The 16432-nt window shown below is 38.0% G+C and overlaps 2 protein-coding genes across 6 annotated transcripts in view; one reads left to right on the top strand and one right to left on the bottom strand.

Moving 5' to 3' along the window:
- LOC724238 (paired box protein Pax-6) overlaps positions 1 to 16432 on the top strand; it is a 110104-nt gene that overhangs the window by 79668 nt on the left and 14004 nt on the right. The window lies entirely within an intron of this gene.
- On the bottom strand, positions 2082 to 4914 carry LOC100576540 (vacuolar protein sorting-associated protein 27). Its single transcript, XM_006559852.3, has 3 exons — positions 4809 to 4914; positions 4129 to 4602; positions 2082 to 3358 (listed from the first exon to the last, which is right to left on the bottom strand). Exons 1-3 carry the CDS (start codon positions 4812 to 4814, stop codon positions 2948 to 2950), a joined length of 891 nt encoding a protein of 296 aa, XP_006559915.2. The 5' UTR covers positions 4815 to 4914; the 3' UTR covers positions 2082 to 2947.

Here is a 16432-nt window from a genome sequence, read left to right as displayed (position 1 = left end):
AACTCTTAACAATTCTCAAACAAATCTAAACCTATTCCTCTTTCCCAATTTCATCCTATGAAACATATATAATAGCAATCTACAAAGTATAAATTATTTCAAAAATTCCCTTATGAAATTGAATTACAATTATTGAATTACAAATGATATCCGATAAATGCAAACGCAACGAGTCAACTTAAAACGAACGAAATTCTCAAACAAATCCAAACCTATTCCTCCCTTTTTCCAATTTCATCCTGTGAAATATATATGATTACAATTTACAACGATAAATTATTCCAATGAAAATTTTCTTCCATTTATCAAAAAATAAGTCTTGTAAAAAAATTAAACTTATCAATTCAGAATATTAACTCTTAACAATTCTCAAACAAATCCAAACCTATTCCTCCCTTTTTCATCCTGTGAAACGTATATAATAGCAATCTACAAAGTATAAATTATTTCAAAAATTCCCTTATTCCTAATGAATTCGTATCACATGAAATTGAATAACACCTCACAATTATTGATACAAATATAACGAGTCAACTCGTTCTTAAAACGAAATTTTCAAACAAATCCAAATCTATTTCTTCCTTTTTCCAATTTCATCCTATGAAATATATATATGATTACAATTTACAACAATACAACGATAAATTATTCCAATGAAAATTTTCTTCCATTTGTCAAAAAATAAATCTCGTAAAAAAATTAAACTTATATTAATTCAGAATATTAACTCTTAACAATTCTCAAACAAATCCAAACCTATTCCTCCCTTTTTCATCCTACGAAACGTATATAATAGCAATCTACAAAGGATAAATTATTTCAAAAATTCCCTTATGAAATTGAATTGCAATTATTGATACAAATGATATCGAAATTCTCTTTCTTTTTCCCTCTCTCCTATCCTTTTCCCAATTTGATGGAGGAAGAGGAGCGAGGGAAGAAAAGTGGCCGCGGCGCGGCGGTAGCTGCGGCGCACAAGGCTGAAAAGCGCGAGGAGGAACGAGGAGAGAAAGGGAGAACAACATTCGGGCGGGTTTGGAGCCGTTGGCCGTACAATTTCGAGGAGGATCCTCCTGACGAGGGATTGGTTGTGTGTCGGAGTGAACTTATGAAACGGCCAACCCCGCCAGACTCGGGCGAGATATTAAATTTCTAGAATTTTGCGGTTAGGCGCGTCGACATGCCAACCAACACACATCCGCGTTTCTGCGCTCTCTCTCTCTCTCTCTCTTTCTCGCTCGTTCGCTCGCTTTCTCTCTCTCTCTCGCTCGCTCGCTCGCTCGCGTCCACGTGCCGTGGCTAAGAAAATTCTTTCGCAGGATTTCTCCCATTACTCGATACCACCGCCTCTCCTACTTCTCCCTAGTCTTCTCTCCATTCTCGTTTACTTATACGTGTGTACGTGCGGAACGTAACTCGAATAAAGGCGGTTCGTTTGATTCGAGACTTTCATGGTTGGCGGTGTACAAGTATGCGGGTATATATATATATATATACGGTATGTAACTTCTCGTAATCGATTTCTCTCTCTCTCTTTTTCCAAAGGTTTCGCTCGAGGGAAAAAGAGGAATTAATAACTGTGGTTATTCCTCGATATCTATAATCCAAGGGATTGAGAAACGCTTTCTATTGTAAATTGGTATTAATTATAAAATTTCCAAATTTCCAGGATAAACTCTTAAACCTAAAACTAACAATATAAACAAAATTCTAAATTCAATATAATATATTAATCCAAATCAAGGATATAAAATTCATATAACTAATGATAAAAAAAAATATTAATATAGGTCTATAAATAAATAAATTTGAATAATTAAAAAAAAATCATTCTTTAGATAATAACTTTAATGCATCACTAAAAGGTTGAAATATACCAAACAATATAATTTTATTAGGACCTTTACGATCTTGAATATAACCTAAAATTTTTCGTTCTAATAAAGTTAAAAATGCTACTCTAATCAAAACTATAACTATCAAAATCAATAAATTAATTAATACTCAAATTATTATTTATTAATTTAAAAGTATTAATATAATTAAATCCTAAATTTAATGCACTATTATGCTAAAATAACTATAATATATTTATTATTAATTTATAAATAATTTAAAAATTAAAGTCCTTTCGTACAATTAATTAATATTTTATTATAGATAGAAACCAATCTGACTTACGTCGATTTGAACTCAAATCATGTAAGATTTAAAGATAAAATTAAAAGGATAACCGTTTACAATGATCTTTATTAATTACATTAAATACAATTCTTCTCTTCCTTAAATAAACTCTCAATCCTTACGATTAATTTAAGATCAAGAAATGTTCAAATTTCGTTGATCCTCGTCAAGATATACGTAGATAATAATTTCCTATTGCAACGTGAGCAAATATCTGGATTCACCCGCGGCCGGCTTCGAATAATGCATAAGGATATATCTTTCTTACATCTTCGAAATAAAATTTCGTTTTAGAATTTCGATTTTCTAAAGATAAAATTAAAAGGATAACCGTTTACAATGATCTTTATTAATTACATTAAATACAATTCTTCTCTTCCTTAAATATACACTCGCTATCTCGATCCTTACGATTAATTTAAGATCAAGAAATGTTCAAATTTCGTTGATCCTCGTCAAAATACACGTAGATAATAATTTCCTATTGCAACGTGAGCAAATATCTGGATTCACCCGCGGCCGGCTTCGAATAATGCATAAGGATATATCTTTCTTACATCTTCGAAATAAAATTTCGTTTTAGAATTTCGATTTTCTAAAGATAAAATTAAAAGGATAACCGTTTACAATGATCTTTATTAATTACATTAAATACAATTCTTCTCTTCCTTAAATAAACTCTCAATCCTTACGATTAATTTAAGATCAAGAAATGTTCAAATTTCGTTGATCCTCGTCATAGATACACGTAGATAATAATTTCCTATTGCAACGTGAGCAAATATCTGGATTCACCCGCGGCCGGCTGGTAACCGGGCAACGGAAGCACCGCGGACGGATTGTCGTACTGGTACTGGACTTGGGCCGCGACCGGCTCGATCTCGAGTTTCTGCGGCTTCGATTGGGGGGGCGCCACTGCCAGTTGGAGGCCGGCTGGGAAAATCTGCAGTTTTTGGAGGGGCGCGTAGGCGTAGATCGGGCCGCGGAGCGGCTCCACGTTCTCGGCCCGGATCTTGGCGAAGTACTTCATCGCCTCCACGTTCTGCCGGCTCACGTAGCGGACGCGCTGCAGACGGCCGTCAGGCAGTGCCAAGTAGTACTCGCCCGACTGCTGGGGCTGTTGCTCGTCCACCTCCTCGTCCTCGAGCTCGTTCACCGAGTTGACGGGCTCGGACTGGAAACGAAGAGAAGAAAGTTGAGAACGTTGAAGAAAAATGGAGGAACAGAGTTTAAGGAAAATTTGTCGTTAATGGAAAGGTGGGGAGAGATTGAAATTATCGGTAATTTCATGATTGATTCTTCTTTTGTAAGAGAAATATATATTTATTGATAATTTCAGTGGAAGATTTTAAAGGAGGAGATCGATTCTTTTTCCTCGTGAAGATTCGTTAAAATTATTGATAATATTCGAAAATGAAAAATGAAACTTTAAAAGAAGAGATTGGAAATGGAGAAGTTTGGTAATGAAAAAGACTGATATATTATTAATCACTGTTAAAAACGAAAAAAAAATCGCAACGAAAAATAATAAGAGACTTAATAACAATCCAAAATAAAATAAAATAAATAAATACAAAACTAGGATGATCCGAAGAATTGAAATCACGGAGATTGTGTCACGCCGCGTTCGAATTTGATAGGAGCGCGCGCGTGCCTGCACACCGATCGAAAGTAAACGGCGAGCCGAATACTAATGTCGTTAAGACGGCCGAAAATAGGAGGAGCGAGAGAGAGAGAGAAGATAGGAAAAACGATTCTCCGGGAGAGCGAAAGATTTAAAATTCCGTGGAAACCTCGCTCCTCGTGCCAACAGACCACTCTCTCTCTCTCTTTCTATCCTCCTTACAACACATAACACGATAACAAGCGCGATAACACGATACAACCGATCCACGAAATTCCAACTTATTCTATTTCTCCCTCAACCTTCCTTCCTTCTCTTACCTCGGACTCGACACTTGCGACAGTGGTAGCAAGATCCTCCGCCTCCGTGCTGCTGGGCGCTTCGGTCGTCGTAGCTTCCTGCGGTGGCCCATACTGCTGCTGCGGAACCGCCGGTGCGCCATATTGTTGTTGAGGCGCGCCGTACTGCTGTTGAGGGGCGCTGGGCGCGCCGTACTGTTGTTGCGGTGCGCTAGGCGCGCCGTACTGCTGTTGCGGTGCGCTAGGCGCGCCGTACTGTTGTTGCGGTGCGCTAGGCGCGCCGTATTGCTGTTGCGGTGCGCTAGGCGCGCCGTACTGTCTCTGAGGTAGATTGAAAGCCGGTCCGCTCGGTCTCCATCCGGAAGGCGCGTAGGGGGCGTTGGAAACGGTGGTGGCCTCCTCCTGTTGTCTGGCGAAGAAGAATTGTCTTTGGGGACGGTATCTTGGTGGCTCTGCGGCGACCGCAGCGATCAAGAGAGCGAAAGCGATGAATCCCTGTTTTTTTTTTTTTTTGAAAATGAATAAATTATGTTTCGATAAAAGTGTATGCAAAATGTATATTAGAATTTATATTTTTTGTATTGGAATTTAATTATCTGATATTGGTAAAATTTGAAAAATTGTTCTTATATTAATTGGAAAGTTAGAAATTGAAAGGAAAATTGTACGGAGGCTGTCTCGTTTGTTTCGTATCGCTCTACCTTCATTGTTGTACCCGGTAAGTTACACGGTTGAGTTGTCGAGTCGACTGATTTCCGAAGTCGACCAGCTTGGATTATATACACCGGGTTTCGTATGCGGTCTGCATGTTTAAGAAGATCCAAGTCGGCGGCGGCCGTCGAGCGACATTGACCTCCTAAAACACTGATGAATCCTCGATCGTGATTGTTGGCTCACCATCCGGTCGCGTTTTACCTTCGCCTTTTTTTCTTTTCTCTTCTCTCGCCCCTGTCTCGAGACACGTACTAGACTTCGCTCTCTCATTCTTCCAATCTCCTTTCTAATAAATGTGAAAAGTGATCTCGAATAATGGTTTCGATGATATTTTTTAAAGGGGCAGGAATTATTTTCACAATCCAAAAATAATTCAGGAACAAAATTTCTCAACTATTTTCGAAAATCAAATTTTATATAACAAACGTGATTTAAAATGATTCAACAAAATTTCCTCCTTCTTTGAATATTATTTATAATATATTGAATCATTCTTACAAAATTCACATTAATGATATAAACATTGTTATCGATCTATAAATAAATCTTTCCATGCATAATTTTAATGTATCCTAAAACTTTTCGTTCTAACGTTAAAAATACCAAAATAAATCGAATATGATTATTCGATCAATGATCCTTTCACGAAAAAGTAAACAATCTCACAATCTCTTTTTTTATTCATTCTACAGTTTCATCAAATATCGAAACACGGTACAATGATAAAAAAATTTCTCTAAATTCCTCTCATTCTCATTCCACGTGCAATTCCACGTGTGTGAATGGTTCCGTCCATGGCCGATTCCATTCCGCTCGCCGTCACGAGATCATCGAACGAATCCTTGCGATTACGCATCGATTACGATCATACGTTTTTTCTTTTTTTAAATCGAGTTGTCGAGGCGGCGCACATTTTAATTCGATCCGTTGCACGCGGCGTGACTGTGATGATTTTTTCGCCCGCTTAATAAATTCAACCGTTGTTCCCGATCGAGCAGCATCAGAAGGAGGGGGAGGGGAGTATCAGGGTCGAGCGTGCGATCATCACTCGGAATTTATAATGGCAGATACAATTCTGTCAGTGATTCACGAGAATGAGGAGGAGGAGGAGGAGGAGGAGGAGGATCTCGAGGCGATGAAATTCCTCGCGTAAAAATCGGACGCGAGTGAATTTTTAATCCTTCTCTCTCTTTCTTCTTCTGGAATAACTGGAGTTTTGGGATCTCGATCTCGTCTACTTTTGCGTTCCATGAGCGATTTGAATTAGTTAATTTCGGTAGAGGATCTCGTAGATTTGTTCAAGTGGATTTTTGCATCTTTTTTGATCGTTTTTTTTTGGAATAAGGATTGAAATTGTTAGAAAGTAACAGAAATTCGATAGATTGTTTTAATTTTCAATCTTCAACTGTGTTTTTGGGTTTTGGGAGGAGGATCTCGAAACGTTGGAATTTTAATTATATTTTTTTGAATAATAATCGTTAGGAAAAGATTCCTTTGCGGTTTTATTCTTCGTTTCCGTGCGTGGAGGATCTCGTAGATTCGTTCAAATGGATTTTTGGATCTTTTTTGATCGTTTTTTTTTGGAATAAGGATTGAAATTGTTAGAAAGTAACAAGAATTCGATAGATTGTTTTAATTTTCAATCTTCAACTGTGTTTTTGGGTTTTGGGAGGAGGATCTCGAAACGTTGGAATTTTAATTATATTTTTTTGAACAATAATCGTTAGAAAAAGATTCTTTTGCGGTTTTATTCTTCGTTTTCGTGAATGAAGGATCTCGTGATCGACGATTCGCGTCAAGCATGGAAAATTCGATAGATTCTTTTCGTCGAAGAGGATTTTTTAATCCATTTCTCTTTCCTCGAAACAAGAATCGAATCGCGAAATGAAATCGCAAGTAGAATTTCATCGATCTCCTCGCCTTTGTATTTCCGTTCGTCGACGAAAAGAAAAGAAAAAAGTCCCTAAAAATTCGGCGCATAAAATTCGAACGCGAGCCGAATCGAATTCCCCAATCGAATCCTCTCCACTAAGAAAAATTAAACTCTCTCTCTCCCTCTCTCTCTCTCTCTCTCTCTCTCTCCATAACGATATTAAAACTCGAAGCAAAGATCGATGTATTCTATACTCGAGAAATGTATCCATCCACCACACGTCGTTTGCATCAAAATTTAATCGTTCGAAATTTTATTTCAATCGCTCGTGTAAAATAATTCAAAAAAAGAAGAAGAAGAAGAAGAAGAAGAAGAAGAAGAAGAAAGAAAAAAGACAAATGTGTGCATGACTCGCGGAATGTGGCGATGTCGAAGGGCTAAGAGAGAGAGAGAGAGAAGGGAGGGAGAGAGGGAAGGGTGGGGCGGCTAAAGCAAATTATTCACACTCAAACGACTCCATTTCAATATCGGGCCTCGGCCCAGGGACAAAAGAAGGGCGAGATGCCTGTCTCCCTTCTGCTTTCGCTTTGCCAGTGCCCCGATACCTTTGCCTGCAGCCTGCAGGCTTAAAATCTCCTTTTTTTCTCTCTCTCTCTCATCCTCTATTTCCATCTTTGTCTCCTTTGCGCACATTTTTCTCCGTTATTCCCCTCCCTCCTGCATGGATGTGTTGATTTGCATGTGCTTGGATGTACATATATATATATAAATATCCGTGTATCCCTTTTTTGCGGGATAGGATTAATGGATATTAACGCAACGAATTATAAATATTGCCAATATCTCGATATAAAATTTACATGGAATTGTCTCGTTTCAATTCTTATCGATCGAAGAGATATCGATCGTGGAATCGAAAATTGAACTCGAAATATAATATATTCATCCACCACACTTTGCATCAAAATTTCATCGTTCAAAATTCTACTCAAAAAAGATTTATATGGAATTGTCTCGTTTCAATTCTTATCAATCGAAGAGATATCGATCGTGGAATCGAAAATTGAACTCGAAATATATCCATGTCCATCATACGTCTTTTGCATCAAAATTTCATCGTTCAAAATTCTACTCGAAAAAGATTTATAGGGAATTGTCTCGTTTCAATTCTTATCGATCGAAAGGATAGGATCGTGGAATCGAAAATTGAACTGAAAATATATCTGTCCACCACACGTCCTTTGCATCAAAATTTAATCGTTCAGAATTCTACTCGAAAAAGATTTATAGGGAATTGTCTCGTTTCAATTCTTATCGATCGAAGGTATAGGATCGTGGAATTGAAAATTGAATTGGAAATATATCCGTCCATCACACATCCTTTGCATCAAAATTTCATCGTTCAAAATTCTAATGGATATTAACGCAACGAATTATAAATATTGCAAATATCTCGATATAAAATTTATATGGAATTGTCTCGTTTCAATTCTTATCGATCGAAGGGATATCGATCATGGAATCGAAAATTGAACTCGAAATATATCCATTCACCACACGTCCTTTGCATCAAAATTTCATTGTTCAAAATTCTACTCGAAAAAGATTTATAGGGAATTGTCTCGTTTCAATTCTTATCGATCGAAGGGATATCGATTGTGGAATCGAAAATTGAACTCGAAATATATCCGTCCACCACGCGTCCTTTGCATCAAATTTTAATCATTGAAAATTCTACTCGAAAAAGATTTATAGGGAATTGTCTCGTTTCAATTCTCATCGATCGAAGGTATAGGATCGTGGAATCGAAAATTGAACTCGAAATATATCCGTCCACCACACGTCCTTTGCATCAAAATTTAATCGTTCAAAATTCTAATGGATATTAACGCAACGAATTATAAATATTGCCAATATCTCGATATAAAATTTACATGGAATTGTCTCGTTTCAATTCTTATCGATCGTGGAATCGAAAATTGAACTGGAAATATATCCATCCACCATACATCCTTTGCATCAAAATTTAATCGTTCAGAATTCTACTCGAAAAAGATTTATAGGGAATTATCTCGTTTCATTCAATTCTTATCGATCGAAGGGATAGGATCGTGGAATCGAAAATTGAACTCGAAATATATCCATCCACCACATGTCCTTTGCATCAAAATTTCATCGTTCAAAATTCTAATGGATATTAACGCAACGAATTATAAATATTGCCAATATCTCGATATAAAATTTACATGGAATTGTCTCATTTCAATTCTTATAGATCGAAGGGATATCGATCGTGGAATGGAAAATTGAACTCGAAATATATCCACCATACGTCCTTTGCATCAAAATTTAATCGTTCAAAATTCTAATGGATATTAACGCAACGAATTATAAATATTGCCAATATCTCGATATAAAATTTACATAGAATTGTCTCGTTTCAATTCTTATCGATCGTGGAATGGAAAATTGAACTGGAAATATATCCATCCACCACACGTCCTTTGCATCAAAATTTCATCGTTCAAAATTCTCGAAAAAGATTTATAGGGAATTGTCTCGTTTCAATTCTTATCGATCGAAGGAATACGATCGTGGAATCGAAAATTGAACTCGAAATATATCCATCCACCACGCGTCCTTTGCATCAAAATTTAATCGTTCAAAATTCTAATGGATATTAACGCAACGAATTATAAATATTGCCAATATCTCGATATAAAATTTACATGGAATTGTCTCGTTTCAATTCTTATCGATCGAAGGGATATCGATCGTGGAATCGAGAATTGAACTCGAAATATATCCATCTACCACACATCCTTTGCATCAAAATTTCATCGTTCAAAATTCTACTCGAAATTTTATTTCAATCGCTCGTGTAAAATAATTCAAAAGAAGAAGAAGAAGAAGAAGAACTCACGAAAGATTCTCATTTAAGTTGAATAAACACAATATATATATATATACATCTAGGAATGGAAGAAAGTGTAACGAATATCCTCCGAAAGGGGTTGGAAAGGTGGGGTTGGGAAAGAAAAAAAAAAAAGAAGCAAAGCTGGGTGTAAAGAGGAAGGGGAGGGGGGGCACGTAATTGAATATATTTAAGCGCGGGAGGGACGTTTGTGCGGATTCTCGGCTTACAGGAACCCCATACCGAGGCAACGTCTGCGAGTAAACTGGATTAATCGTCTATGAAGGGAGACTACGAGCTGCCCCGGCCGCATTCGTTCGCAATCAGATCCCCATGGGGAATACGAAACAAACTGTGTCTACTTCTCCTACTTGTACTTTCTCCCTTTCTTGTTTCTTCCTTGTCCTGTCCTCGCCGAAACACTGTCACTGCCGTGGAAACCTTGTTTATCGCCGTGGCGATGAGATAAACAAGTGGAAAAGTGAATCTCGCGTTTTAGAATCGATTCATTTGTGTTTCGAGTTTAATTCTGATTGTTACTTTACTTGTGCATTAGGATACATGATCGATAAATTTTTTGGAGAATTTCTCTGAAGTATATAAAATATGTAATATATCCTTAATAACAGTATCGACGATAATCGGCAAATTTCGCATTTCTCCTAGATCTTCTAACAAGAAACTTTTCTTTCGATGGGAAAACGATGGAGGGCGAGAAGGTTTCACAGTTTCTGGAGAGATTTCTAATTATCTGTTTCGTTCAAGTTTAATGCAGGTTGATTGTTACTTCGTTGTGCATCAGGATACGTGATCGATAAATTTTTTGGAGAATTTCTCTGAAGTATAATGTAATGTTTCCTTAATAACAATATCGATGATAATTGGCAAGTTTTGCATTTCTCCTAGATTTAACTTTTCTTTCGAGGCGAAAAGGTTTCACAGTTTCTGGAGAGATTTCTAATTATCCGTTTCGTTCGAGTTTAATGCAGGTTGATTGTTACTTCGTTGTGCATTAGGATACGTGATCGATAAAACATTGGTAAATTTTTTGGAGAATTTCTCTGAAGAATAATGTAATGTAAATCCTTAATAACAATATCGACGATTATAGGCAACTTTTCTTTCGATGCGAAAACGATGGAGGGCGAAAAGATTTCACAGTTTCTGGAGAGATTTCTGATTATCTGTTTCGTTCGAGTTTAATGCAGGTTGATTGTTACTTCGTTGTGCATTAGGATACGTGATCGATAAAACATTGGTAAATTTTTTGGAGAATTTCTCTGAAGAATAATGTAATGTAAATCCTTAATAACAATATCGACGATTATAGGCAACTTTTCTTTCGATGCGAAAATAATGGAGGGCAACAAGTTTCTAATTATCTGTTTCATTCGAGTTTATTAATTGTGTTCGAGTTTAATGCAGACCTTCTGATTGTTACTTCGTTGTGCATTAGGATGATTGATAAATTTTTTAGAGAATTTCTCTGAAATACAATATAATGTTTTCTTAATAACAATATCGACGATAATAGGCAACTTTTCTTTCGATGGAGGGCGAGAAGATTTCACAGTTTCTGGAGAGATTTCTAATTATCTGTTTCGTTCGAGTTTAATGCAGGTTGATTGTTACTTCGTTGTGCATTAGGATACGTATTCGATAAATTTTTTGGAAAATTCCTCTAAAATATAATATAATGTATCCTTAATAACAATATCGATGATAATAGGCAACTTTCTTTTCGATGGAGAACGAGAAAGTTTCACAAGGTTTCTAAGTTTCTGGCGAGATTTCTAATTATATCTGTTTCGTTAGTTTCGATCGCTTTGCAGGATAAACTCGTCCTCAAAGATTTCACAAAAACGAAGTTAGCTATCAATCACAATCCCAATCATTGCCACGAATTTTCAATATTCCAAAAAATCAAGGGATAATAAAGATTCGGTATTTTTCTTTCGAAAGAAACGAGCACATCGAGGAATTAGAAATTTTACTTACTCCAATCGCGTCTAAACCTATAAAAACCGTACAAATCATCTTCTATCTTTCTCGAAATTCGACTTTCGAATATTCCAATGGACGAGTAAAGAAGATGATTGGAACGTTTTCATCGAAGCAAAAGAAATTTCCATTTCCATTTCAAAAAGTATGCAGATCGATAAATACAATTCCAACGAGTAATAACAACAATAGAATAGAAACAAAAAATAGTGATAAAATAGTAATACAATTGTCCACTTCGCTCCACTTTCGCCATCGTTCGCGTCCTCTCCCTCCGGACGGGCGGTGGAGCGAGACCACGGCGAGTTTTATTTGGCCGATGGCGCCCCCGGGACGATGGAGCGACGCGGGGTTGCGTAACAACGTTGATAGAGAAAATTGTTTGGCTACCAGTTGCGCGCTCCCAAAAGGCTCGTTTTACAAGTCGTAAACGAATTAAGGGGCCTTTCAACGCGGCCATTCATCCCCGGGGGCGAGCCCCGCCTTGGCCCGCCGTTCGTTCATTTGCATCCGCGGTTTCGACGTGACCGGGGGTGGCGCGCGTTACAAATTGGTCAATCGCTTCGACCGAAAAATCGTAATTCGAATCACCGAATTAACCGCCGATTCCCCCCCCGATTAATTGGACCAACTCGAGAGGAGAAGATCGGGGCGCACCCCTTTCATCCCTCTTTTTCACGATCAATTAATATCGGAATCGAAGAGAATGATAATATTCGATATCGAAAATTAATCGAAAGTGAAAGGACGTATTTTATTGTATTTTCTCTTCGATGACGAGTCAATTAATATCAATATTCGAATCGAAATCGAAGAGAATGATAATATTCGATATCGAAAATTAATCGAAAGTGAAAGGACGCGTTATTGTATTTTCTCTTCGAGGCAATTAATATCATACTCGAGTCGAAATCAAAGAGAATCGAAAGGGATTGTATTTATTTATCATAGATGTATATCATTAATAAATTGTAACGAGAGATAATATTGGGTTGGCAACTATTCCATTGCGGATTTTTTTTAGAAAATCAAAGACAATTTCATGGAACTAAATAACTTTATTCTGTAATGTGTTGCCCATTTTGATCAATGACCTTTTGCCATCTTTCTCAGGCAGCATCATAATCCCACGTTCATAAAACTTGTGGTTTTTATTAGCAAAAAACTGAATCAGGTACGATTTGATATCATCATCGTTATTGAAATTTTTACCATTCAAGGAGTTTTGTAAAGATCGAAACAAAAAGTAATCGGATGGTGCAAGGTCAGGACTATATGGTGGATGTGGCAAAACATCCCAACCAAGCTCCAATAATTTTTGCCGAGTGACCAAAGATGTGTGTGGCCTTGCATCGTCATGATGGAATACAACATCTTTTCGATTTGTCAATTCGGGCCGCTTTTCTTCAACTGCATCGTTTAATTTCGTTAGTTGTTCAATGTAGACGACAGAATGGATCGTTCGGTTGGGTGGTAAGAGTTCAAAATAGACAATTCCTTCGTAATCCCACCAAACTGATAACAAAACCTTCTTTCGACGAATATCAACTTTTGATGTTGTTCGAGCTGGTTCACGTGGCCTGCTCCATCATCTTTTCCGCTTGATATTGTTGTAAACAACCCATTTTTCATCGCCAGTTATCGGTCGTTTTAAAAATGGATCATTTTCATTACGTTTCTTTAGCGAATCGCAGCTGTTAACGCGTTGCGTTAAATGCTTTTCTTTCAGTTCGGGAGGAACCCATGTATCGAGTTTTTGAACATAGCCAAGTTGTTTTAAGCGGTTTTCAATGCATGTATGCGATACATGAAGCTTCTCTGCAATCTCACGAGTTGTACTGTGACGATCCGAATCGATTATTGCTTTGATTAGGTCGTCATCAACTTCAACTGAAATCCGCAATTACTTAGTTGCCAACCCAATAGTTAACAGTTTCTTAACACGATTTCTTTTCGATCGAATGAAACCGTGTTAACCACGGGGGTTAATTTCTCTTTAAACTGGCCGCCGAGTTTAGTCTACGAATTGGGGAAGCGTTCTCGGTGAGGAGATTGCGACGAGAGCCCGGAGGAAATCGTGGGGATCGCGTGGAGAAACTCTGGTAACGGCGCTTAACCGCGCCTCGAGTCGTGCGGGGGGAACAAGAGTTGAAACAGGATGACGAGGATCGTGGAGAATCGCGGAAGATGAGGGAGGAAACGCTTTAAGATAGTGTTTCACAATTTTTTCTTTTTTCCTTAAAGATTGGGAATAGTTGAAATTATATAGTTAATGATATAATATAAAATAATAATTATATAATTAATAGTAATCGGAATATAATGTCTTATTAAATCATTTAATTTGGAAATTCTCGAGTTGTGATAAAAAGATATGTATCGTAGGTTGAGTTTTATTATTTTATGTAAGAAAAAGGAATTTACAATAATTTACGAATTGAGAACCATCGAAAATTTTGTGGATTTTATTATGAAAAATCGCTAATTGAAAGACCATATCTTAGAAAATATTTGACAAAGTTGAGAATCATTGGTTCGTACGAACATTGCTTTAAAAAAATTAAGTGAGAACCAAGGAAATATTCTAGAAATATTCGACGATCCCAAAGTTGAGAGTCACTGGCTCGCTTCAAAAAAGTCACGAGGCAAAATAGAAAATATTCTAAAAAACGTTCAACGTTCCTCAAACTTGAGAATTGCATGTTGACTTTAAAAAAATCAAAAAAGATACTCTAGAAAACGAAAACGACAATCTAAAAGTTGAGAATCACTGATTCACAAATTGATTTTAAAAAATCACGAAGCAAAAGAAAATCATTCCAAAAAACGGCGACCTCAAAGTTGAGAATCGCATGTTTTAAAAAAATCAAAAAAGATACTCTAAAAAACGAAAACGACGATTTAAAAGTTGAGAATCACTGATTCACAAGTTAATTTTAAAAAGTCAAAAGAGAATCATTCCAGAAAACGTTCGGCGATCTCAAAGTTGAGAACCGTCGGTTTGCGATTCGCAAATTGAACGAGAAAGTCGAGAATCACTGATTCACAAATTGATTTTAAAAAGTCAAAAGAGAATCGTTCTCAAGGTTGAGAACCGTCGGTTCGCGATAAGAGAACGCGATTCGCAAGTTGGACACGGTTTAAAGAACCAAGGAAGGGGGATCGAAGGTGGAGAAAGCACTTTGGCGCGAGTTGAGGAGCACTGAGGTTGGCGATAAGCGGAGAAGGAAACGGAGAGGTCGTGGAGATGGCGCGAAGGGGTTGTTGGAAAGGGGGTGCACGGAGCTGCGGTTGGGCGTCTCAAGGCGAAACTTGCAAAAGTACATCGGGGCTCAAGAGGGCGGAAGTAATCGCGTGAGTTTCTCCGCGGCGCGGATCTCTACGTTATCATCGGCTGATTTCACGGCATTTAGTGGCTGCCTACCGCACCTATACCGCCCCGAATCAAGAAGAATTAAGATATCGAGATCGTTACTTTCTAATTAAACGTCGTGGTCGGATTACAAGCGAGAATCTAACAACCTGATCGACGAAGAGGAGTTTTTACCCTCGTTCAACGTTTATAATACTTTCGAATCGAAAACAAAACTTACGAATCGTTGAATTTCTATTTGAAGCAGCGATGAAGAGAGAGAAAAAAATATCGCTTTACGAAATAATTGCCACAACAAAAGTTTCGAAATTTACTCGTACAACAATTCGAAAAATTCCCCTTGGCGAAGATCGATACCAAGACTAAATATTCAAAGGAAAAAGGAAGAGGATGAGAGAAGGAGCGAAGAAAAAAAAGAAGGTTGAATGGGAACCGATTGAAGGCGCGTCTCATCCGGAAAAGAAGCGGAAACACGGTCGAAGGAGAGGAATAGACGGAGGAGGAGGAGGGAGAGGCAACGAAAAATGAAAGGTTTCAAATGAATCGCGTAATAACCTCTGTAGCCTGTTGGTTTCTTTCCCTCCTCCTCTCCTCAGCGGACGCTTGATTCTCTCCCCTTCGTTTGCTCCCTATGGAAGAGCTGCTTACGTATTCCGGTGCACGGATGGTTGCACCACTCCTAATGGAGTTTCCAATATTTTCCTTTCCGTCGACCCGCGCCTCCTCTCCGCTCCCCTCTGCGCGCCTCCCCCTCCTCTTCTCGCCGTTGATCGATTGCCAAACTCCTTCTCCTCCTCCTCCTCCTCCTCCTCCTCCTCCTCCTCCTCCTCCTCTCGCCGCGGTGCGCTAATTGTCGTTACCTCGTTAGGCTCACCCACCACCTACGCGACACTTGCCACGCTTGTAATTGCCTCTGCTAACTTTATTTAAACGCTCTGGTCGAAGCTCTCCAAACCTGTCCCGTCCCTGGACTTTTCTCTCTCTTTCTTTCTTAAGAAAGAGTTTTCCTTCGAGATTTCTTTTTTCTTAAAGGCTATTATTATCGTTTCGTTTCTCTGCGATGAGGAAAATGTAGAGAACGCAGAAGATATTTGTCGATCCGTCTTGGTTAAGTTGTTTTGTTTTTCAATCTGGAGAGAAGAGGATGAATTATCTCATTTTTCAACGAGTAATAAAAAGAAACGTAGGCTTTCAATTTCGCCTCGAGCCGTATTTAACGTATGATGAATCGGCCTTTGAATCGGCATAAGCACGGGCGCGCGTGTCCCGTCCGTTCGAATGGATCCGTTTACAAAGTGTAATCTATTTGTATTCATACGCGGTAGGTAGCGCCATAAACACTGCTAACGCGTTCATTGAATGCGCATCGACGAAATGGATGATCCCACGTTTCTTTCCGACCGTTTAACATCGGCTGTTCACGGCCCATCCAGTCGCTTACGCTATTTAC

The sequence above is a fragment of the Apis mellifera genome, linkage group LG1, assembly GCF_003254395.2.
Source record: "Apis mellifera strain DH4 linkage group LG1, Amel_HAv3.1, whole genome shotgun sequence".
NCBI lineage: Eukaryota > Metazoa > Arthropoda > Insecta > Hymenoptera > Apidae > Apis > Apis mellifera.
This window is presented reverse-complemented; position numbering and strand designations above follow the sequence as displayed.

What these genes read in the sequence shown, in the direction of transcription:
- LOC100576540 (XM_006559852.3), bottom strand. An exon ending in TCGCAAGTGTCGAGTCCGAG is followed by an intron (nt 3,359 to 4,128) that starts GTAAGAGAAGGA and finishes CTTCGTTTCCAG; the next exon opens with TCCGAGCCCGTCAACTCGGT.